The sequence below is a fragment of the Centroberyx affinis genome, unplaced genomic scaffold (genome assembly GCF_046629955.1).
Source record: "Centroberyx affinis isolate AG114_WGS23_722 - 3 ecotype Tasmania unplaced genomic scaffold, CSIRO-AGI_Caff_v1 ptg002364l_1, whole genome shotgun sequence".
In the NCBI taxonomy this organism is placed as follows: Eukaryota; Metazoa; Chordata; class Actinopteri; order Beryciformes; family Berycidae; genus Centroberyx; species Centroberyx affinis.
In genome coordinates, this window is record NW_027280624.1 from 162483 (window position 1) to 185828 (window position 23346).

The 23346-nt window shown below is 41.1% G+C and overlaps 1 protein-coding gene across 1 annotated transcript; it reads left to right on the forward strand.

Moving 5' to 3' along the window:
• Window positions 1–469: 469 nt before the first annotated feature.
• On the forward strand, window positions 470–22904 carry LOC139655987 (hemicentin-1). The gene is made up of 21 exons (XM_071533441.1): window positions 470–696; window positions 2058–2345; window positions 2435–2758; window positions 4115–4336; window positions 4496–4723; window positions 4818–5081; window positions 6651–6911; window positions 7050–7205; window positions 7752–7964; window positions 8801–9043; window positions 10051–10246; window positions 10499–10587; window positions 15656–15928; window positions 16075–16401; window positions 16518–16769; window positions 17044–17192; window positions 19811–19979; window positions 21005–21271; window positions 21363–21695; window positions 21965–22219; window positions 22316–22904. The coding sequence occupies exons 1-21, from the start codon at window positions 642–644 to the stop codon at window positions 22321–22323; spliced, it is 4572 nt and encodes a 1523-aa protein (XP_071389542.1). The 5' UTR covers window positions 470–641; the 3' UTR covers window positions 22324–22904.
• The last annotated feature ends 442 nt before the right edge of the window (window positions 22905–23346 follow it).

A 23346-nucleotide genomic window follows, 5' to 3' on the forward strand; every position in this document is an offset into this window, starting at 1 on the left:
TGAAAGTAGCAGCTGAACATGAGTTTTAAATGTATTTCAACACTGTAAAGGATGTTTAAATATGTCCTGTTTGTAACCATTTCACCTTTAGCTACAATAGACCTGAAAGTTATGAAGTTTGTTTTCCACCAGTAAATCCTAAACCTCAGACAGAATCTAGACTACCTGTACTGTAATTATTTAGAACTGCTAATAAAAGGTTTGACAGAACATTAAATTGTAATTTATAATTTAATATAACTATAATATGAAAATAATTCTAATTAGATGTAAACACAAAAAATTGAATGCTTTATAATAAAACATGTGACTACAGTCCTATTGTCACTGTTCTAGCATGTAACCCTCTGAGTCATAAAAAGTGTTTCATATCTCTGTTCCTTGACATATTCACACAAATCTCAATCCCCCAACTGTTGCACACTGAGAGAGAGAGAGAGAGAGAGAGAGAGAGAGAGAGAGAGAGAGAGAGAGCATGTCTTTCACAGTGTAGGGTTATTCCAACGGGGCATGTGTTTGCTGTTTGTCTCTCCTCTAGATTTACTTCATCGGTTTATGACAGATCACGAGGACGCAGTGCCAAATGAGCCGCTGAGCCGAACGGACGACAGAAAATACATAAGGAATACTGTTCAAATCAAATGAGTGAAAGTACATTTCTTCGACTTGTTGTGGGTTTCCTCCTCAGTGCGACAGGTAGGCTGTTTTTTTTTCAGCAGTTGCTTGTTTGATAATGGGGAAAAAAATGGATCTATATCATGCTACGATTATTTTTGTTTCTCAAAAATAATATTCTCAAAAAGTACTCTCGATAGCGGGCTTATGTTTTTGAGCAAGGTAAATTATGTTGGCTCGTCCCTGAAATCTTGGATCGAAACATAGCCTAATATAGAAAGGGGAAATTATAATAATACAAAAAACCCCGTTGTATGAGCATCTTATTTTCCATAGAAGTTTAGTCATCAGTAACAATGAAATAGCGGCAGGTTGAAACAGGCATTATACCAAGGTGCAGAACTTTGTTTCAACCAGAAGAGGGCGATATCACAGTGACAGCGATGGGCTGTCATAACCACATTATACAAACGAAGTTGTGAAAAGCTAAGAAACGTCATGTAAGGCATGTTGGGCCACATAGAGTGGAAAAGAAACCCTACAGTGTACTATAACGTGTTTCACAGTGCTACAGCGTCGAGTTTCTTGATTTATTTCTTGGATTTGAGACTGAAGCGAAATTGAATTGAACTGAATGAGGCAATACATAAAATGACAATCATGTATTCTAATGCAAGAGGCAGCAGCCAACATCTCAAACAGGAATATAGGCTACCACACGTTTCACAATCTAGATGGGTCCCACTTGAAGCCTTTAAAGTGAAGTACCAAGAACCTCTAACGATTAAAGGAATATCAGTATCTCAGTTTTGGGGACACATTGCTCTTTAACTTGTGTGATTTACCTTTTACTGCTTTGTGGCTCATCTTGGTCAAGGTTCCAGTCAATGTAATCAAACTTGAGTTTGATTAGCCTACATTTATATTACAATCCTAAAATTGATAGTTTCAGAGTGTACTGAAACGCCATGTTTTACTGCTGTTACAGGATGGTTAGATTTTTGAGATCATCCTTTTAATACCATTTCAGCCATTTACTGTCATACTCCAATAGGTTTACAGAGATAATACACAGATTATGGAGGGCAAAGGCACCTAAACACAGTTTACCCACCTTTTTAGGGCGATATACATATTTATGACCAAGATTCATTGTATATATGATAGTAAATGGTATCAAAGTGATGTAAGTTATACAAAGATATAGGGTCTTTCAAGGGACAACCATCAATTAATGCTTTACTTAAAGTATAATTGATTTTCAATTATATTGTTGTTGCCAAATGATGATCATGACTAGTTTACCCACCTTTTTATTTTACCACTACATCATTGACGATACATAAAAGACACATAAGACAAAGTGTCAGCACAAATGAAATGTTTCTCTTAAGGCAAGTGTGCAAATACTACATGGATCTGCACTCCACCATGTCCTGCAGGTTTGCATGCCTCCTGTCCTATTGAGCTGAGCCCCCCCAGTGTTGTGGTGAGATATGGAGACTACGTCTCAGTCAACTGCAGCACATCAGCCACACTGCCTGATAGCATGGGCTGGGAGGCTTCGCGTGGAGGCACAGGTCTTATTCCTGATGTCAACAATGTGACCTGGACTGTGGAGAGACTAACAGACTGGAGCATCGCTCCCAAATGCTACATCAACCTGCGACCAGACAATCCAAGTGAGGAGGGTGATCAGTGTCGAAAGATCCTACCAGTGGTTCTTTACAGTAAGTCTTGTTTTTATCCGCTTTGTGCAGAACAGAACGATACTTTGGTTCTACAGCTGTTTTTCTGATAACCTCTACTTTGTCTCTAGCATTTCCAGATAGTGTCGCCTTCAGCTCCAGCGCCGGCTCTGCTGGTCTGATGAATGAGGGGGAAATGCATACCCTCACATGTGACATCCAGCATATTGCTCCGGTTCAAAATCTCACTGTGACCTGGCACAAAGGAAGTGAAACCACAATCAAAAGTTTTAACAATCCCAGTAAGGAACCAGTGAATCAGTCATCTGTCCTCAGATTTATAGCTAGTAGACATGATGATGGAGTCCAGTTCAGATGTGAGGCTCATTTGGACCTGGGGCCAGAAGGACCCTCTCTTTCTGTCACTTCACCACAGTATCCTGTTACAGTTCACTGTAAGTATACCATATACATATTACTAATTTTCCTGGAGGGAAGGTTTAAGTGAAATGGGCCTCAGAAAGAAAGGCATATTACTGTGTTATAGCTTATATTTGACCTTTAGAACACTTGAATAGAATGCTTGATAAGTCAGAGTGTGACAAAGTGGCTATGACCGCTTCATTTGTCACTGTTTCACAGTATTTCTTTATTCATAACTTAAGCCCATTACATCTCTACATATCTGTTAATTACATCATGTATGGAGTTGACCGGTAATTTCACTGAGTAACGCAAACGCACATAACTATCCCGGGTCTGTTTGTGTTTAGCGTTATATTTTGTTGAGATTTCCACATTCCATATTTTCAGTTTAACACAATAATCACAGACAAACATTGTTGCCATTTCATTTACCTTTATTGTTGTTTTAGTTACAGGATTTTCAGAATTGTAGTCTATAGTTACCTTTTCTTTGTTGCGTGTGTTATGTGGTTGATGACGTCATCGATGATGTCATGGCCTATTGCATGTCGGAGAGGGGTTTTTACTGTGTCACTGAGTATTTTTGTTTTGCTGTGCGAGATCGCGGCCATTTACTGTATTTGGTTGGTGATGCATTCAGGTACAGTCGGAAAATGGAATACTGTGAAAATTGTACTGTGGTTAATAATGTGTAAAAGCTATGCATGTAATAGCTTATAATATGTCTCACCCCTGTAGTGAGGTTGGTGAAGGCCAGGGGATGTGTCTTGGAAATTGATGGCTGTATTTAAACAGTAGTTCTGAGGCAGCTAAGAAGGAAGGTCAGGCAGTGCAGATGCCAGTGCACATGCTGTTATTTTGATTTGGTATGAGTTGAGTTATCCTCTGTTCTGTAAATCTTCAGGTTTTTTTTTATTTTTGTTTTTTTTGGGTTGCACTGTAAATAAATGTCCAGCTGTGGGACCTTCAAATCGCCTTCTGAGTCCGCCTCATAACTTCACTAAAGACCCTCAGGCTACAGCTATCTCACACAGAGTTTGGATAAAAATTGTTACTCTGTTTTACTATTCCATAGTAAGCACTATAAGAGATATTATGTCAGCGGCAAGCCATCCATGATAATTGCATCCCATAATGGGATGTTGTTACTTTGGGGAATTGTAGTTTTTCGGACTACAACTGTAATTTCTGTTGGACCACACTGCTGTAATAAGACCAAATAGTCACATACTGGTGGCACACAAGTCTAAAAGGGGAAAGCACCATAATTTCAGCCAGTTCTCGTGCCTTACTGGATAATTTACATCTTAGTTGCTTTTTATCTGTTGAACTCTAGAAAGAAATATAATATGGCATACGTGGTTGTTGTATTTGCCCCCCTTTAGTTGGACCAGATATAAGCTGTTCCAATATCTCGATATTGGAAGGGGAGACCTTGGAGGGGCGATGCCCCGTGGCAGGAAATCCCTCCCCCAACGTCATCTGGCTGAAAGATGGGAAGCCCACAGACCCTACAGTCCCACTGGAGAGGGACAATGCAGGGTGGTACACCATTAAAGCTGAAGGCAGAATCGTCATCGACAGAAACATATGGGTCTCTGTGTTGTGTGAGTTTCACATTCAGTGTTTACATCAGCCAGGACCACATGACCCACAAACCCAACTCATTACGACATTACGTCATGCAGAACATGTTACAGTCCGATGTTGTTTGATGCAAGCTTGAATTCATTGACTCCACTATATAAGCAATCTTTTTGTTTCAGATGGGCCCGAGTTAAGCTGTCCAGTCAGTTACACTGCGGTAGAGTATGCTACTCACAACTTCACCTGCACTGTTGAGGGCTATCCTCGACCTAACATCACCTTTTACAAAGACGGGGACAAGGTGGACCTTCCAGAGAAGCTAACCAGGAGTCATGCAGGACAGTACATGATCATTGCCTCAAACCAGCTCTCAAGCATCAGTCACACAGTGGATATTGATGTCTTGTGTAAGTTACTGTGATGAAGATCCCAAACACAGATCAATAGTGTGTGATTCTACTTTTGCTCTGACACTCACACTCTTCATATTGTTGTCTCTAGACCCACCATCGAAGATAAATGAGCTGGAGGACACAGAAGTTGAGTTCGGGTCTACCATGGGGCTGAAGTGTTCTTCCATGGGCAACCCGCGACCTGAATATCTCTGGAGTCATTACCAGGCTGACAACGTGAAGGTGGAAACTGAAGATGGAGTGTCCCGTCTGCACATCCACGATGCCACTGCAAACAACATCGGCTCCTACACGTGCTACGCCAGGAACGAGATCGGGATCGTCTCTCGAACAGCCAGGGTCACCGTTAAAGGTAAGGTCAATATAATTAATACAACAATAATGCAATAAGCAGGCTGGTGCCAGACAATGTAAACAGATTGTCTGGCATTGGCAGCCTGCTTAACATTTAACATTTTGTATAATGAGAAAGGGTAGACAGTTAAGTGGGTTATAATGTGCAATATAGTCCTTGATGTGAGATAGACCTTCATTAATTCTAATTATTTAACTTGTAAGTAGGTTAATTGTATTACTTTTGTGAAATGTATCCCAGTGTATCCCCCCGCTACTGACCGTGATTTGTCCTGTGATTTGTCTGTTATTTTTATAAACAGTTTACAGTAGATTTGGAAATATAAATCTATCTATTGAATGTTAGTTAGCTAAAGTTTGTATGTTTGTTTTGTGGCGGTCAAGCCATTTAATAAAATCTGAACACCAACCCATCAGTGTAGCCTACAGTGTATCCTGTAACACAACTGGATAGACTATACAGTAATAGGCTTACATTTATAGACGCAGGCGGTGTCTGCAGCCCAGTGTGGGGGAGGGTTGTTTCCTCTCCTGTGATGTTTAGCAGGCAGCGATACGGTGAATGGGAGCCGCAGCTTAGCTTAGCTTTCTCCCAAAGTCAACAAGACTCTGCCGGCGCGTCCCGTGAACTTGACGGGAAGGAGGGGAAACTTTAGAGGAACTCAGTATAACGGAAGCGATTGAAAACAAAACTCTTCTTCCAATGGAGGATTTACACTCTGTTCGTCTCCTTTCAATCATCTTGACTTTGGAGCTGCTGTCGCTTTCTAACGGGTCAGAATCAAGTAAGTTTCTGTGGCACCGCCAGACCGCACGCTCCCTTTCCTGGCGAGATTGAAATGGCCCCAGGTAGGCTGAGCGAATAGAAATAGCGCAACACGCCACATAAAATGTTTTTTTTTTTTTTTTTGCCTATGTTATGGCCTGTTGCTGAATGATGGTGAAACCACGCAGCGGCGTTGAAACGAGAGGCGCTCCAGCCATGTGAAATAGACTGGAGAAAGTCTTTGAAATTTATGAGACACAATCATTATAAAGTGCTTTTTTTGAATAGAAACGAATTGTCTGGAAGTGTGAATACTAATGCAAAATCACCAAAATATTCATGTAGGGGCGTATGGCGTGTCTATGGCACCCATTAGTGAGTTTATAAAGAGTTTATAAAGCCTAAATGTTTTAATCTCCTCTGCTATCACTACAATATTCCTGTATAATAGCTGTGTTATTTATATCTTTCTACTTTTTCATAACTAAATTTGAGTTGGGTAGGATATGATGGGTTTATTTATATTTATTTAAGTTTGGGAGGAGAAATACTGTTAAAAAGTTTGACAAAGACTGCAACTGCCCCCTTTCCTAAGGGGGGGGGGGTATCCTTCCTGACCCTTTTCCTGTATTTTTAGTCTTCTGAGTCACAGCTTTTGTTCTACAATCTACAGACATGTGACATTTCACCACTTTTTCTCAGCGCTGGACTAGGAAATGTTGTGTTATGATGATAGAGATATGTGTATAATATAGAATAGTACTGTAATACATCTCCCCCCCCTCGCTCTGCGTGCCACAGGTACAAAACCCGAATGCCCTCTCAAGATAACTCCAGACAGGATGGTGGTACAATATCAACGCGAAGACTTGGCAACGTGCACGCCAACATCCACCATATCCAGCAACGTGAAAGAAATATACTGGCAGCTTCCGCAGGGCGTCATCAACGGCACCCAGTGGTTTGATCGGAGCCATGAGGACTGGGACCCGAGGCCTGTCTGTACTGCGACATTCGAGGGAATTGGAACGTGCCAGAAACATTTGGACTTCACCATGTATAGTAAGTACTGATAAGTTCCCTTTCCTGCTCTTTTTCTTTTGTACTTGCCCCGTCATTACATCTAAACAGATCTCTCAAAAAGGTTTTCAATAATTCTGATTTGTTTGACACTTTTTTTTAAAAATTACCCCTCCCAAGAAACACCAGACAGTGTCTCCGTCCAGTCTGTGAACCATACTGGCCCGATGGTGGCGGGGACGGAGTACCAGGTGCAGTGTGACATCATCAGCGTCGCTCCTGTGCAGAACCTCACTGTGCGGTGGTATCAAGGGAACGAAACCATCAAGAGCAAGGGTGGGCAACCTTTCTTCACATGGGCTGTAGTGACAGTCATGTTACAAAGTTACAAAGTACTTTATCAGAATAAAACAAATGACAATAAAAATGAAGTAAAAATGAAAGAAAAACACACAATTTAGAGGAGCACAGTACAGAGAAGGTTTACGAAGGAAAGGCTATAAAATCTTCGAGGCTATTATAAACCAGTATGTTATCAAGAGAGATTTAAATGAAAATGCAGCACAGATAAGATAATGTTCTCATTATAAACTGTAATTCTTCATATAAACCAGTCTATTATTGTTCAGGATAATGTGTCGTTAATGCGTAATTGCTCACAAACTGTCCTTCACTTGGATAAGGAAGTTACTTTAAATGCCTTTTTTTTACCTTCACCCATGCGACTTGTAGTCGATTCGCTTCAATGACCAGCCTGCGCAGCCTGCTGTGAAAAATATGCCAGGGAATCATCTGAATTTAGCTTGTGACCATATAAAGATGACTGTGATTGGATGACTGTTTCAATTTCTTTCTTCAATTTTTTCTCCCCCTTTTTACCAGCAGGCACACTGCGAGTGACTAGTTGCCCACCACAGAAGAAGACGGACTGTGACAACAATGTGATCAGGACACCGGTGGATGTGTCGTCTACCATCAGTGTCACTCTGGGCAGAAATCAACATGCAGCCGACTTCAGATGTGAGGCTCGGTTGGACCTGGGACCACAGTCTCCTTCATCCATGAGCTCCAGTTCTCTCAACATCACTGTCTATTGTGAGATCCATAGTTTTGTCTACCGTGTGTGTGTGTGTGTGTGTGTGTGTGTTTGTGTGTGTGTGTTGGGGGGGAGTTAAAGGTGAATACCACTGACTACAACTTTGAAATATAATATTGCTGTGCCCTCGGGCAGTCGAGCCTTTACTTGTGAACCTTCACTCCTGTCTCCCATAACCAGAAACCAGAGAAGAGTATGTCCCGCCCCCTAATCTGTGGCGTCACACTGATATACCGCTCTGAGAGAACGTATTCGAAAATATTCTGGTTTGACTAAAATAATTTTATAGGGATATGGGAACATTTTCTGACTCAACACTTACACCGCTATGATAATACAACGCTCATTTTAATGTCAAAGTTCAGATAATAAATGAATGAATGGAGCAGCATCATGCTGCACATCGCTAAGACATCACTAGTTTGAGTCTTGTCTCTCTGGCTCCGGTAGAGGATTGTTTATGTTCACAAATACTGGTTGAGCCAATACTTATGAATCATTGCCAGAAATGTTTATGCTTACAAGAATGGTATACTCTTTTTTTTAATGTGAGATTTGTAATATTTCAGTGTATAGCCTTCTGCCTGGGACCCAAAAAATAGTCTTACTCTGTGATCCTGGTTTGAAAATATTTGTCTTGCTCTGGGATTCAGGTTAAAGAAATGTTTTTCACTGCCCAGTCCTACAATTATGTAATTCCTATCACTTGCCAAGATCAACTTGACATATTAGTACTCTTGTCATGTAGAGCCACCAGAAGTATTGTAATACATTTTGGGTCACAGCCTTTTAATCGTTTCTAACGTCACACTGCTCTGCCTCTCTGTCTCCACAGATAAGCCCGTCATTAACGGCACAAAGCTTCCGACGACAATACCAGTGTTCAGAGGTTATCCTGAAGAGCTTGTTTGCGAAGCCGAGGGTCACCCGCCACCAAGGATCCAGTGGCTCTACAGCTCAGAGAAAGTGGTCCGTGTGTCTGGAGGCACACTCATTGTCTCTGAAGCGGGCTCCTACACCTGCAACGCCACTAACGATGTCGCTTCCAGCTTCCTGGTGGTGGAGGTGATTCTAAAAGGTAACGGCACATTTAACCTTAAACTCCACTGTGTCATTTTGGGAAGGAAATTCTGCCGAAGAGCTATAATTGCTCTTTCCCCCAAAGTGGTCCATTAGGGAAAGAGGATCTCAGGAAGATGGTTTTGAAGCTAATTACACACTCCTTCCCTACAATACAACAGAGGAAATCATTTTCAAGAGTTACTGTTGGCTCAATAGCTTATTTTTGATTTCTTATGAGGTTTGAACATTTGCAAATGATTACTGTGAGTCATTTTTCCCCACAATTACATGGTGCGGCTGTAATCTGTAACCCTACGTTCAGACAAAATGCAAAAAAAAAATAATTAGAGGTGTCGCAAATACACGAATAATCAATAAAAAGAGGCAAACAGAGTGACATGGACGCAATTGCACTCTAGACGGTGCACATGTAGGCAAAGAGGCGTTTGCTTGAGTTGAAATTTTTCACTTTGAGCAAGAAATTCACCTGATGGAGTAGAGCGAAAGCCGAACAGCTTCAAGCGGGTCTCTATCCAGGCGCCTCTAAATTTATTTCCAAAATGGCCAAAGAGCTCCTTGTAGAAGTGCGCCGTTCAACGTCGTTCACATGCGGAGACAGAAACAAAAAGGAGAGGGCATGGCAGAAGGCCAGGTTCGGGTAAGTTTTGTCAAGAATGTTTAGCTACTTTTTATACATTCATTGCTACTTCTGTATCAAGTGGTGTCATCAAACGTGATTGCATGTCGCCATACCACTCATGCGAGTATAATATTCTGCATTGCTTCTTGTCTGAACGCAGAGTTACATGTTAACCTTGTAAGCGGATAATTAGCAAAGTTTTCATAATCTTGATTCGCACTTCTGCCTATAGGTAGCATAGTTGCATCTCTATTGATACACTGGTAGAGTAATAACTGGAATCTTGGTTCAGATGTTGCGTCATTGCATGTCAGAGAGGGAGACTATTTGAATTTTTGCAACATTAATGGGTTGACCGTTTGATTTTGTCTCTTTCATTACAGAGGACTACCTGCCCCTCATAGCAGGATTCGTGGCTGTCACAGTAGTGATCATCTCCGTCATCTTCGTCTTCATCTACTCAATCTACTACAAGAACACCAAGATGCGCCGCTACAGTCTTAAAAACCCCAGACTCAGCACCCAGAATGGCAACGTAGCTCACAACGGCTGGGAGACACAGCTCCCCATGACCAAACTGTCTTAGCAGCGCATCTATTTCTAGTACAAAATGGAGAGCTCTGACCACTCTGAATGAGCAGTCCCGCTCTGCCACCAGAGACTACAGTGGTTAAGGGGCTGAATACCACTCCGTCAGCTGGCTGACTTTGGACTCTGGACCCTTTGGAAGTATCTCTTTCAATCCTCCTATACTTAACACACTCTGTTATCCTCACATTTAAAGGCTGATTTATGGTTCTGCATCAAAGTGTTGCCGTAGCTACATCGTAGGTGTTTTGTGGTGCCGGCATGGGCTGCAGTGGCACCTCCCCAAGACCGCAAGAACTGCCACTGGCCCGCTTGGGTCGCTCCTCCTACCTGTAAGGTATCCCTGTTGATGTCCGCCGATACTGAGGACAACTTGAAGCAGATCGAAGAGAGACTAGCTGAGGAGGTTCGGAAATATGTTCATTTGTACGTCACCTCATCCTCAAATTATAAGGATTACCAGATGTCACTGAATTTGTAGTGAGAAATAACGCAGAACCTGGGTTTCAGAGAATGAAATCGTAAACCCAATCTTTAGGTTTCAAAACGGACCTTCAGAAACCTATGGGTGATGTCACACTCACTACCTCCTCCTTTTTAACAGTCTATGGTAGCAAAGTTGACACTTCGACTGCAAATTATAAATCAGCCTTTAGTGCTCATATATAATCTCTGTTTTACCTTCTATTGAATAATCTAATTATGAAAGACCCGGGGCGCTGTTGGAAGCCGAGGATGTAGGACGCGTCTCCCTATCGCTCCTGAGTCAGTGACCAAATTTATACATTTACCCTTGCAAAATTGTATATATTTCTGCTTGGTCGGGTGTCTGAAGAGACCTTTAAACAATTCAGATCAAATTTGAGAAATTTACGTTTGTAATGACATCTACTCGGCCAAAAACAGAGACTGCAAAAGCAGGCCGCAACAGGCCTGCGCCCTCTCCTGATTCACCCCCACCGTCGAGTGCTTCAGCTAATGTTGGTCCCACGGGAACACTGACTGTGGAACAGCTACAATCCATGATGGGCTCCCTCAAAACCGACATTTTCGGTAAAATTGACTCTCTCTACCAATCTCAGGTCAGAGATATCATTGGTTAAAGACGATCTTAAAAAATGTAATTATGAAAGACCCCATGAATTGGTATCTTTACTTCCTGGATTCGATGCATTCCCTGTTGAAACAGGATATTGGGGCGGGACATAATGCAGCGAGGCGTCATTCAAAAGTCTAAAACAATGGAATATGAGTCAGGGAGAGAAAGGACATGTTATCTGATGGGAGGGGTGCGGAGTGGAAGGATTGTTCAAAAAATCTGATGGTTTGATTGGTTTTATTTGGGCCGACGAGTGCAGCATCAGGTCACCATTAAAGATACTGTGCTTTCCAGGAAGTAAAACGAAGTGGGAGTTCATTTCATGGGGACTTGAAGTCACATAGCCTCAGCTCATAATGTAGGCTGTCTTGTATACTACTGGAGTGTAACTGTTTTCAGTGGGCAGAAAGAAGAAGAGGTGCAAGGACTGAAAGTGTAAGTCAGTGTTGTCAGAGAAAGTGGTTTGGTGTTTTTTTCATGAGCACAAAGGGAATCTAATGTACAAATGAATGTCTTTGATGTCTTTGGTTTGACGTTTCTTGTTTTTGTGGATTCTGCTCCATCAGCCACCACACACAAACTCTGATAAATGTATGTAATTACAAACCACACATGATTTTAGCATGCAAGTGATACCCGCAGATTGTTGGTGTGGTGTTTGCAGAACTCCACTAACATGAGGTGCACTATTTCCTTTTTTATCTCTTACTCGCTTCCCTTAAAGTATGACTTTGACTCTCTGAAAGAGCATGTCAGCTGCGACCCTTTTGTGGACATTTTTTGTGCGCAGACCAAGTCCACTGTGCCTGTGATGCCTTCACTTTTCTTGCTCCTCTCAGTGCCTGGCCCTTTGTTGTGCCATACTGTGTCAGGCTCCTAGGGCATGTTGTCTTCTGCCTCATTTGTATGCTTCATCTGAATGACTGATAGTCTAATGCCTATTGGAATTGTATAGACAGGTGAATATTTTATGTAAAACCTTATATTTATTTATGAAAAACGATAAAGATGGAGGAAAAAATTGGACTGCATGAAGGGATGTGTGCTACTAAGGTAAAAGACTGTTACTCTACCTTGATATTTGTTGAGATAAATAACTGCAAATAATGGGAAGGCCAGTTGTTGGTGTGAAAAGGTTGTGGCCTAAGTTGAGTTAAAGTCCTAGAGAAAAAATAATTACAGGTCTTTGGAGGACAACATTATAACCCACCTGTGAATACTGCTGTAAATTTTTTGTGACTATTTGGTGTAAAACAGTATTTTAATATTAAAAAGTTGGCTTTTCCATGTTGAAATTGCTTTGTTACTGAAACATATACAAATGTGGTTAAGGATACAAACAAGATGATCTACCTGTGTGTAAACAAATTACAATGGAATGGCATTTTCATAAATAACTCTTATTCTTCCTTAATTTACAAATTGATACAAACATTTCCAAGTTATATTAACAGTTCCATCATCTCAAATGAATACATAGGCTGCAAGTTTAAAAAAGCCTATACATTTGTTTAGACTTATTGGCATGTCTTTGGTCACTCATGAGTGTCACAATAAAAAATATTCTCAGATTTGGGTCGGAGAGACAAAATCAAATGGGGGTCCGTGGCTCTAATGGGTACTAAATTAGGGGTCCTTGATGTGAAAGAGTTTGAAAATCACTGGCCTACATCACAGGTTCCCTAACTTTTCATGTCAAGTAGATCCACATTCCTGAGCGATTGTGCTCTACAACACGAAAATGAGACGAAACAAATAAACATTATCTCTTTTGATTCCCTTCAGTCAGATAAGATTGGAACCACATACTTCTTGGGATGGTTTACAAGTTTGGAAGGTGTGGCGAGGCGGTTGCGTTCAGGGACTGTTGGAATTATGACTTACACTTAGGTTTACACAAACAAATCCACAAATCGGTAAGCAAAAACACTTCCATGGCAGTATCCACGACTGGGAAAGTGGAGAGTTTATGACATCTAGTAGCTCTGCGTCACCTGACAAAGCGATGTTTTGTTCCGGTGTTCGTTTTGTTATTAGTTCCGTCCAAAAGTAGCTTCAATGCGCAGCAACTGCTATTTACTGGGGGGGGGGGGGGTGTTTACGAGAAACACGTGAATGCAGCATAGGGTACTTTCAGTCCACACTTTGGGAATTTATGCACTTCTTTCTGAGTTTGTGGCACCTCTCAGTACCTGGCCCTTTGTTGTGCTATACTGTGTCAGGCTCCTGGGTTATAGGGCATGTTGTCTTCTGCCTCATTTGTATGCTTCAACTGAATGACTGATAGTCTAATGCCTATTGGAATTGTACAGGCAGATGAATATTTTATGTAAAACCTTATATTTATTTATGAAAAACAATAAAAATGGAGCAGAAATTTGACTGCATGAAGGGATGTGTGCTACTAAGGTAAAATACTGTTTCTCTACCTTGATATTTGTTGAGGTAAATAACTGCAAATAATGGGAAGGCCAGTTGTTGGTGTGAAAAGGTTGTGGCCTAAGTTGAGTTAAAGTCCAAGAGAAAAAATAATTACAGGTCTTTGGAGGACAACATTATAACCCACCTGTGAATACTGCTGTAATTTCTTTGTGAGCATTTGGTGTGAAACAGTATTTTAATATTAAAAAGTTGTCTTTTCCATGTTGAAATTGCTTTGTTACTGAAAAAGATATACTCCAAATATGGTTAAGCATACAAACAAGAAGATCTACCTGTGTGTAAACAAATCACAATGGAATGGCATTTTCATAAATAACTCTTATTCTTCCTTAATTTACAAATTGATACAAACATTTCCAAGTTATATTAACAGTTCCATCATCTCAAATGAATACATAGGCTACAAGTTTAAAAAAGTATAAATTTGTTTAGACATATTGGCATGATAGGTAACTCATGAATGTCACAATAAAAATATTCTCATATTTGGGTCCGAGAGACAAACTCAAATGGGGGTCCGTGGCTCTAATGGGTACTAAATTAGGGGTCCTTGATGTGAAAGAGTTTGAAAATCACTGGCCTACATCACAGGTTCCCTAACTTTTCATGTCAAGTAGATCCACATTCCTGAGCGATTGTGCTCTACAACACGAAAACGAGACGAAACAAATAAACATTATCTCTTTTGATTCCCTTCAGTCAGATAAGATTTGTCTTTCATTCTTGGAACCACATACTTCCTGGGACGGTTTACAAGTTTGGAAGGTGTGGCGAGGCGGTTGCGTTAAGGGACTGTTGGAATTATGACTTACACTTAGGTTTACACGAACGATTTCACAAATCGGTAGCCGAAAACACTTCCATGGCAGTAGTTAATATATAGTTACTATAGAACCTCCTTGGGCAGTATCCACGACTGGGAAAGTGGAGATTTATGACACCTAGTAGCTCTGTGTCACCTGACTAAGCGATGTTTTGTTCCGGTGTTCGTTTTGTTATTAGTTCCGCCCAAAAGTAGCTTCAATGCGCAGCAACTGCTATTTGCTAGTAGGAGTTTACGAGAAACACGTGAACGCAGCATAGGGTACTTTCAGTCCACACTTTGGGGAGTTTGGGCCCAGAAGAAGAACAGGAGACAAGAGCGACGCAACGTGTACCAACGAGGGAAAAACTTTTGGAAATAATCCTGTTCAACGCGACCACTTTTGGATTTTTTTAAAACCGTAAAAGTGTATATTGCGCTGATTAATTGTGGGGAAACAATGACGTGGTTAGGCCTATTTATTTTCAGCGGAATAATGGCATGCATAGGTAAAACAATGTTTTCTGTTGTGTCAGGTTTTTATCCAGATCACATTTAGGCTACACGGGAGACAAAATCCCAACACTGTGTCATGATATGTAAGGGTTATTTCTCTGATAGGAAGCAAACAGGTTGGCCTACGCCCATTTCATAGAAAAGGCTAATTTATTGGTGGTGTTGTTCCATTTTGTTTTGCTTATGTTAGTCTCGTTTGGGCTTTTTTGAAAGCTAAAAAAATTTTTATCCAGTGGTCAGGCTGTTGTTTTAATCATCGCATGGTTTCTTGTTTATTTACTTGATGATGATTTACTTAACTTTTGTTTTATTTAACTTTTAAAGTTGAGATCCCTAATTCCACCTGCTTGGCAAAGAGGGCAGCAACACACAAGAAACCTACAGCCTATGCTTAAAGTCAATGGGAGAAATATTAATTTGTATCACACCAGAATAGGATTCGATTTTTATTGAAGATATTGTTTTATTACCATTTGTATCTCACTGTATTGTAGGCCGCTTCTTTGTTTACCCTGTATTGTCCTGTGCTGTGTACCTGCAGGGCCTGTGAGTGCCTCCTGTCCCATTGAGCTGAGCACCCCCAGCGTGGTGGTGAGATACGGAGGCTCTGTCTCAGTGACGTGCAGCACATCAGCCACAGAGCATGAAGGGATGGGCTGGGAGTCCACCTATGGAGCCACAGGCCTGCAGGAAAATGTGACATTTCTTATTTGGACAGTAAAAGCTCTGAAAGACTGGACAGCAGCACCCAAATGCTTCTTTAATCCCTCTGCTGGTGACCAGTGTTTGAAAAAACTATCAGTCACCATCTACAGTGAGTAGCCCACCGCTTCATTCAAAACCACAGACGCATGTCTTATTATTTCCTGTTGCGATGAAAAGCACAAAGTGTGAAAAATAATTTGTCACCATTTAAGGTAAACTCTCTGGTGCTTCTCACCACATCCTGTTTTTTTACAGAAATGCCGGACAGTGTGTCCATCTCTCCGTTGAGTCATATGGGCCCGATGGTAGAGGGCACAAAGTACCACATGCAGTGTGACATTGTTGATGTCGCTCCAGTGAAGAACCTCTCTGTGACATGGTACAAAGGAAATGACATCATCCATACTCAGTCATATGACGGCCTGAGTAAAACTCCAGTGAATGAGTCATCTGCCCTCCAGTTCACCCCCCATAGAGATGACAACGGTGCTCAGCTCTTCTGTGAGGCACAGCTGAACCTTGGACCATCAGGACCAAATCCTCCCATGATGAAATCAAAACCACATGAACTGACTGTACAGTGTGAGTTTCTAATCCCCTCTTTATATAACCATAAGAATACTCAAGTTTGTAGGAGAATATTGGGTTTCTTTTACCTTTCTCTCTGAATGTTTTTTTTTTTTTTTTTTACTCCTCAGACCTTCCAACTTTCGTAAGGCCTGAAACGGAGACGCTGCGCATTGCAGGTAGTGCTAAAATCATTTTAAACTGCACTGCTGTGGGAAACCCCATGCCTGTATACAGCTGGCAGTCCTCACATCCCATGGAAGAGAAGACGGAGAATCAGGCCGTTTTGGCCTCCTCCATGCTGCATCCAGGCACCTACAACTGCTCAGCCTCCAACGCCTTGGGCACCAGGACCAAGCAGTTCATTATCGCTGAAAGTCCAAGTAAGAAATTGTCAAGTTTTTCAGCTTGTTCTAGGCTGCTTCATTATTCCTTTGCAGTGTTTATAATTCTATAATTCCTCCATGCTGTTGTTCTCCATCAGGTAGTCACCCTGGGACCACTGCTGGGATTTTAGTGACTGTGCTGTCTGTTTTTATTCTCATTTTGGCCTGTGTGGTTTATCAAAAACAGAGAAAGTCTTCTGTCGCAAGACCTTTAGAGTCTGGACAGGTGAGCTGAGAGAGAGAATGTAACAAACACTCCGCTCTCCCACAGGGAATCGAACAACATTTTCAGCCATAGTTGGAGTGTCAGTGGCCCTGGGTGTCCTGCTCTTCATTGCCGGTGTCATTTTTGTAAACCGTGAAGGAACAATCTCTACCAGAAAAGGCAGCTCTCCTGGAGGAAGGACCTCATCAGGGATTGTATGAAACTGACTTCTGATTTTTTTAAATGCAACTCTGCATGGCTTTTGAATGACAATGGTGCCTTCTGTGGTCCTTTTTTCGGATGAGGAGAAACATGCCAAGTACATTTGTCTCTTGATGGCCTAGGAGCATGGTGTGTTTTCGCATACTCATGATTTTGCTTCCAGTCTTGCTTGGCCACTTTAGCTTTTAAGAATGCATGATCCCAGTAACTGACTTTTAACACTTTACTGCTTTGTACACTTGTAACACCTTTTTGACAATAAGTCACTGTATACAGAACAACCTTGTGGAAAAAGTCAATTAACTTTTTCTTACTTGAAAAACTGATGACAAATGATATGGAATGTATTGACGCAAATTGCATTATGCCTCAATGGAAACCACACAACTGTTGAAACAGGCATTGTTACGTTATTGCCTGTTTCCCTTTTAATGACGCATTCTGTAGTGTTGTCATGTTTCTCAGTAATCGGTTAAGGAGTTGAACAGCACAATAGCATTAATTCTGCACATAGGACCAAAGTTATTTTGAGCCATTCCTTTATTGTGTTTATCCACTCAGGTATCATCTGTGTGTCTATTTTACTTCAGAGTTGCCATAGACATTTGCATGATAGAGCTACAATAATTACCTGAGAGGTCTATGAGATCTTGTCAGGTGTTTCTGCTATGGGCTAAAATGCTGTTGGTGAGCTTCTTTTTTATTTTATTTTATCTTATTTTATTTTTTACATTTTGGGTATGTTAATTATAGTTTTAACTAAGCATACATTATGCTAATTTGTTCCCATTGTATGATTTTTATATGCACTGTTAACGGCTTTTGAATGTGTTGCTAAGTGTACACTGCCAAAGCACTGAAAACTGTAGCCACACCCTTACTGTAAACTGGTGACAAACTGGTTTTTGTGACACGTGTAGGCTTTCTTACTATTAGACAGTTAGTTTCTCCTTGAAATTACCTTAATTGGAGCCGGGAAATTCCATGATGTGTCTGGTGTACTGGTACTTTTGTTTATTGTTGTCATTGTGAGAGTGAAAATTATAGAATGAGAGAGAAGTAATTTTTCAAGGGACAAAAATCTCGACCATAACAATGTATTGTATGTAAATGTAGTTTTTAAAATGCACTGATTCGTTCTTAAGCTTAAGCCAACTTCTCTGTCAATGATATCCTTAGGCAGAATACTGATTGAGGCAAAGTCAAACTGGTGTCTTTCACTGAACTATGTTTCCCTGCCACCTTTTGTCAACCCCCTGGACCTCTCTCCCATTCTATCTGGCATACATTATACAGTGCTTTGACTGCCATACTAATTAGTGCAAAACAATGTGAATGTAAAGCAGAGCATTTGTTATCCTGCCTGTGTTGGCCAATATAAATCTTTTTTTTTTTCTAAAATTGTGTTCTTTATGTTTAGTCCCTGTCGTTCCCAGTGAAGGCCTTGCCAGAAAACACTGTTTGTGTATGCTCTGACTGTGTTGCTATAACAACCTGGCAGAGCGGATATTGCTCAATTTGTCTTGGAGTAAAAAAAGGTTTATTATAGGCGCACAAGCTTAACATATTTCTGCAGAGAACTTGGAAAGGGGCAGCATAACCAAAAGCGAACAAGATATCTGTACGTTGAGATTAGCAGCTGTGCTTTCCATAAATACACCAATAAGCATCCAATTACTTGCTCACTGGCACCTCAGTTGTGGCCAGAACTGATATGCTGTGTAGCATTCTGGTCACAGTGTGAGTCCTACAGGCTACATGCTGGAGAGCTCAACAGTCCTGCCTGCTGGGACTTGACAAAGCATGGAGCTCAGAAGCTATGGGAGTCTAGCATGCAAGCAGAACTGAAAATAAGCTTTTGTTCTCATGGACTTACAGTTGGACAACAAAGCTGTAAAGATAGGATACAATCCCTGATTTGACAACGGTAAAATGGCAGCACCTGAGGCACACATTTGGAGAAATGTTAGTATTGTGTTTTATTAATATTAAACACATCAAACCCCAGAATCAACAGATGTAAATGTAATGAAATGTAGTTTGGATAATAATACTGGATCTTTATAGGCAAACAAACTGACTGGGTCAAAGTGGTCTCTTTCAGCTATAAAGAAAAACTGAAAGTTTAGTGTACAGAACTAGCTTTCTGTTTTTAACTTCATGCAGGGGTCACTGTATAGCATTATGAATATTTTTCAGATGTAGTGTAATCATTGTGCAAGTTTCTGAAATACCCTAGATGACTGTGCCTTTTATTGACCATGTTTCTGTGTTTTCCCCTCATCCTTTTTTTTTTATAACAAATAAAAATGGGTGTAGGCCTATTAGTCTTACACCTGACAAAAAAAAATTGTTCCTACACTGACTCATAGCGTTACTCATGGTGTCTGTGGTAGTCAACAGTGAGCTTACAATGGCGTTATCTCCTATGGTAGCCTATCAGTTTTTTTTATATTCCTGTGGGGACCTTTGCTTCGGTATTTGTATATTACCCTGCAAAACATGTATTATACGATCCCTGCAGTTCTTCCTCGTTAGAGTCTGTCTTTTCCAGAGGCCTACCACCACCTGTCAAATTTCCCTCTCTCCCCTTTACCCCCCACCCCCAAAGTCAACCGGGATGAAGGGAGCCCTTTTGTTCCAACATAGTTCACTTCAGAGTTGCCAAGCACGGTCAAGTTGGAATTTTCTTTCTCCTTTCTCTCAATCGACGGCTCACTGTGAAAACATGGGAAACAACTTTCTGAAATGGATTATAGCGCTTTGCCAGTTTTACTCGGGTAAGATGCAATAGGCAGCATGTTTTTTTTTAACTTGTTGGAATCGTTGATGCTGTTTGGTGCAATAGCCTACTTATGATGGTGCATATCGACAGTGATGTAGGTAAATGAAAAGGTGGGTAAACCTCCAGTCGGTGATCATTAGGGCATCACAACCACCAATATAAGGAAAAATCAATTACACATTAACATTTTATGCCTTTCCCTTAGATTCTATCCTTGTATAATTAGGCTACACCATTTTGTTACTCTTTAGTTACTATGTAGTATGATGTGCATTATGAATAGCCTATATGTCATAAATAGACCTATTTATATCAGGATAAAAGGTGGCTACACTTTATTCCGCAAATAAAATTGTGGCTAAAGTGCGTTTAGATGAGATTACCCTCCACCACATCCCACATAACCCGCATCGGGTGCCTTTTCCTGTGTTTTCCTTCTGGCAAGCAAGGTGAGCGCAACTATTTGAAGGGTCACGTTGCGCTAATCGTTAATCAGCTGTCAGTCATACAATAGGAGGATCAATAGGTTAGCCTGCCTCCCCTGAGTATGGCTTAGGCTACTCACGTTTGCGTCATGTCCCTCAGTTGCCACTGAAATAATAATAAACTATAGGGTATGCATGGCCATGGTTTGCATTTCTTAATTGACATTGTAGCCCATTCTACATTGTGTGTGTGCGTCCCTTAAAAACAGCTAAAACCCTATAACCCAATCCTATTATACATTTAACAAATATCACAACAAAATGAGGCAAACTATATACATTTCCTGTAGGAATATTATAGTGATGCCATAGGAGAAAAAATATCAATAAGTCTGGCAAGGTAGCTTTTAACTCACTATTTAGTCCTAGGAGTATTATAGGAATATTACTCTTTAGTGTGTGTTGTAGCAGAGTTACATAATAGGTATAGCCTGCATGGCTTGTATAAATGAAAATGCTATCATGGAGGACAGTGATGACACTGATGATGATGGTGATGATGATGATGACGATGATGATGATGCCTATGTCTCAGTGTCAGGTGAAGGTTGCTCCCTGGTGCTCAAGCCCTCCAGGGTTGTGGTGGGATTCGGGGAGCCGGTGTCAGTCAGCTGTGAAGCAGCTCGCCCAGTGCGTGTTCTTGGCTGGGAGTCCGCCATCGGTGCAGCACACACCCAGCAGGACATGTCTGTCCAGTGGAAGGTAGACAGCCTCATTGACTGGATAGAAGAGCCCATCTGTTATGGAGTGTTTTTCACTGCTCCGAGACAGTGCGAGGAGAAACTCAACCTCGTCCTCTACAGTGAGTCAACCTCCTGTTTTAATGCCTGGTGTAAAAACGGATCACCACTGATGAAATTTGTTACACATCACCCCTGTGTATTTTCATTTAGAAACCCCAGACAGCGTCTCCATCGTCTCTGTGAACCACACTGGTCCGATGGTGGAAGGAAAGGAGTACCAGCTGCTGTGCGAGATCCAGAACATCGCTCCTGTCCAGTACCTCACACTGCGGTGGTACAGAGGGCAGACTGAGGTTTATAACCACTCCTTCTCAGAGCTCATGCCTTCCTCACCTGTCCAAGTGTCCTCTATTCTCATGATCACTCCGACCAAAGCCGACAACGGGGTGCAGTACAGATGTGTAGCAGAGCTGGACCTCGGACCGGAGGGACCACACCCTCCTCCAGCTGTGAACTCTGAGCCTCTTAATGCCTCTGTATACTGTGAGTCACTGACATTCAACAAGTCACAGAGCCAATCCCACTCCTAAAAAGTGTATCGTTTCAAACCAGTACTTTCAGCCAAGCAATCTGATTGATCAAATGTATGTTTACCACTTTGAAGAAACTTCTCATGCATTGGTAACTGCTTTATTAAAAGTTCCTTGTCTTGTGATTATGGATACAACAGTGAAGCAATAATCTTTACGCATATTCACAGTGAAAAATTATATAATTGGAACAACATCTAACCCCTGTGATCTTCTCCCTAGATCCCCCATCTTTCCTCAGTCCTGAACCAGAAATGTTGGACCTTATAGTGGGTGCTGAACTCACCTTAAACTGCACCGCTGCAGGACACCCCACACCTGTGTACACCTGGCAGTCCTCACATCCCATACAGGAGAAGATGGAGGACGAAGCTGTTCTCTCCTCCTCCTCGCTGCTCCCAGGAACCTACACCTGCACTGCCTCCAATAAGCTTGGCAAGAAGAGCAAGCAGTTCACCATCAAGGCAAAGTCCAAAGGTAGGAGGGGGGAGGGACTTGGAAGTGCATTTTTGTACAAGTTATCACCATACATTGTATACTAATGTGCCTGCATCTTCTGTTGTTTTTACTCAGGTGTTTAAAACAAGGAATCTTATGATAACATCAGACGACCACATTGGAAATATAAGGAAAATTCAGCTAAAGGGGATTTTAGCCTGTTTGAGGACGGAGATTATAAAGCAATCATGGCTCAACAGATATTTAAGAAGATCCTGTTTCTCACCCAGAATGAGACCTCATGAAGAAAATGACCTGAATAGACTCATTAGTGATTGGTAATTGATTGTCATTTGGGTATTTTAACATGAGTGTATTCTGTGAACTAGTTTGTTGGTTTAGGATAGGATATAGCCCAGCTCACACGTTTGCCTTTGCCAGGTGATATCCTGTTTGGAGAAATCTTGCTAATTTATATTGTCTTTTGTTAAGACTCATTTGGCATATTAATGTAATTCAGTCACCCTATAAGATTACAAATGTGTACTCTTAATGTAGTAATAATAATTACATTACAATTAATGATTGCTGTTGAACTATTAATACTGGAACATTAATATTGAATAAATGCAGTATGTTATTAATGTTACAAATATCCCGGCATAGATAGGCCTAAAGTTCAAAACTGATGTTAAATGTCAACAGACCATCATTGTAAATACAAACTGTGTCTTAATTTGCTTATCTGTATAAATAAAAGTTACATTAAGAACGGTATCATTATTATGATGTTCTTGTTGGATATGGCTGCCACTACTTTCCTGTTCTCACATTTCAAGTGACAATAAAAAGTCGGCTACACAAACAGATCAATGCTAAAACTTTGGTTACACTGTAAACATGCTAGAGCAGTCTCTCATCATGCTATGCACGTACAAATAGGTTATCACCCGGGTCGTTATCTTTTGGTTTGAAAACTGCTTCAACATTTACAAACATTTCCTGTTCAAAGTAACTCTTATCTCCTTTCCGTTTGTGCTGACTATTCTTTTTCATAGCAGGAGATCAGAGTGGAGTTTGTTTTGGCACTTCAAGCACTTCTGCCTTCCACTCCGTGTCCTACTAGCCTGAAAGACCAGCAGATGTCGCTGTCGCGCAAGTTCTTT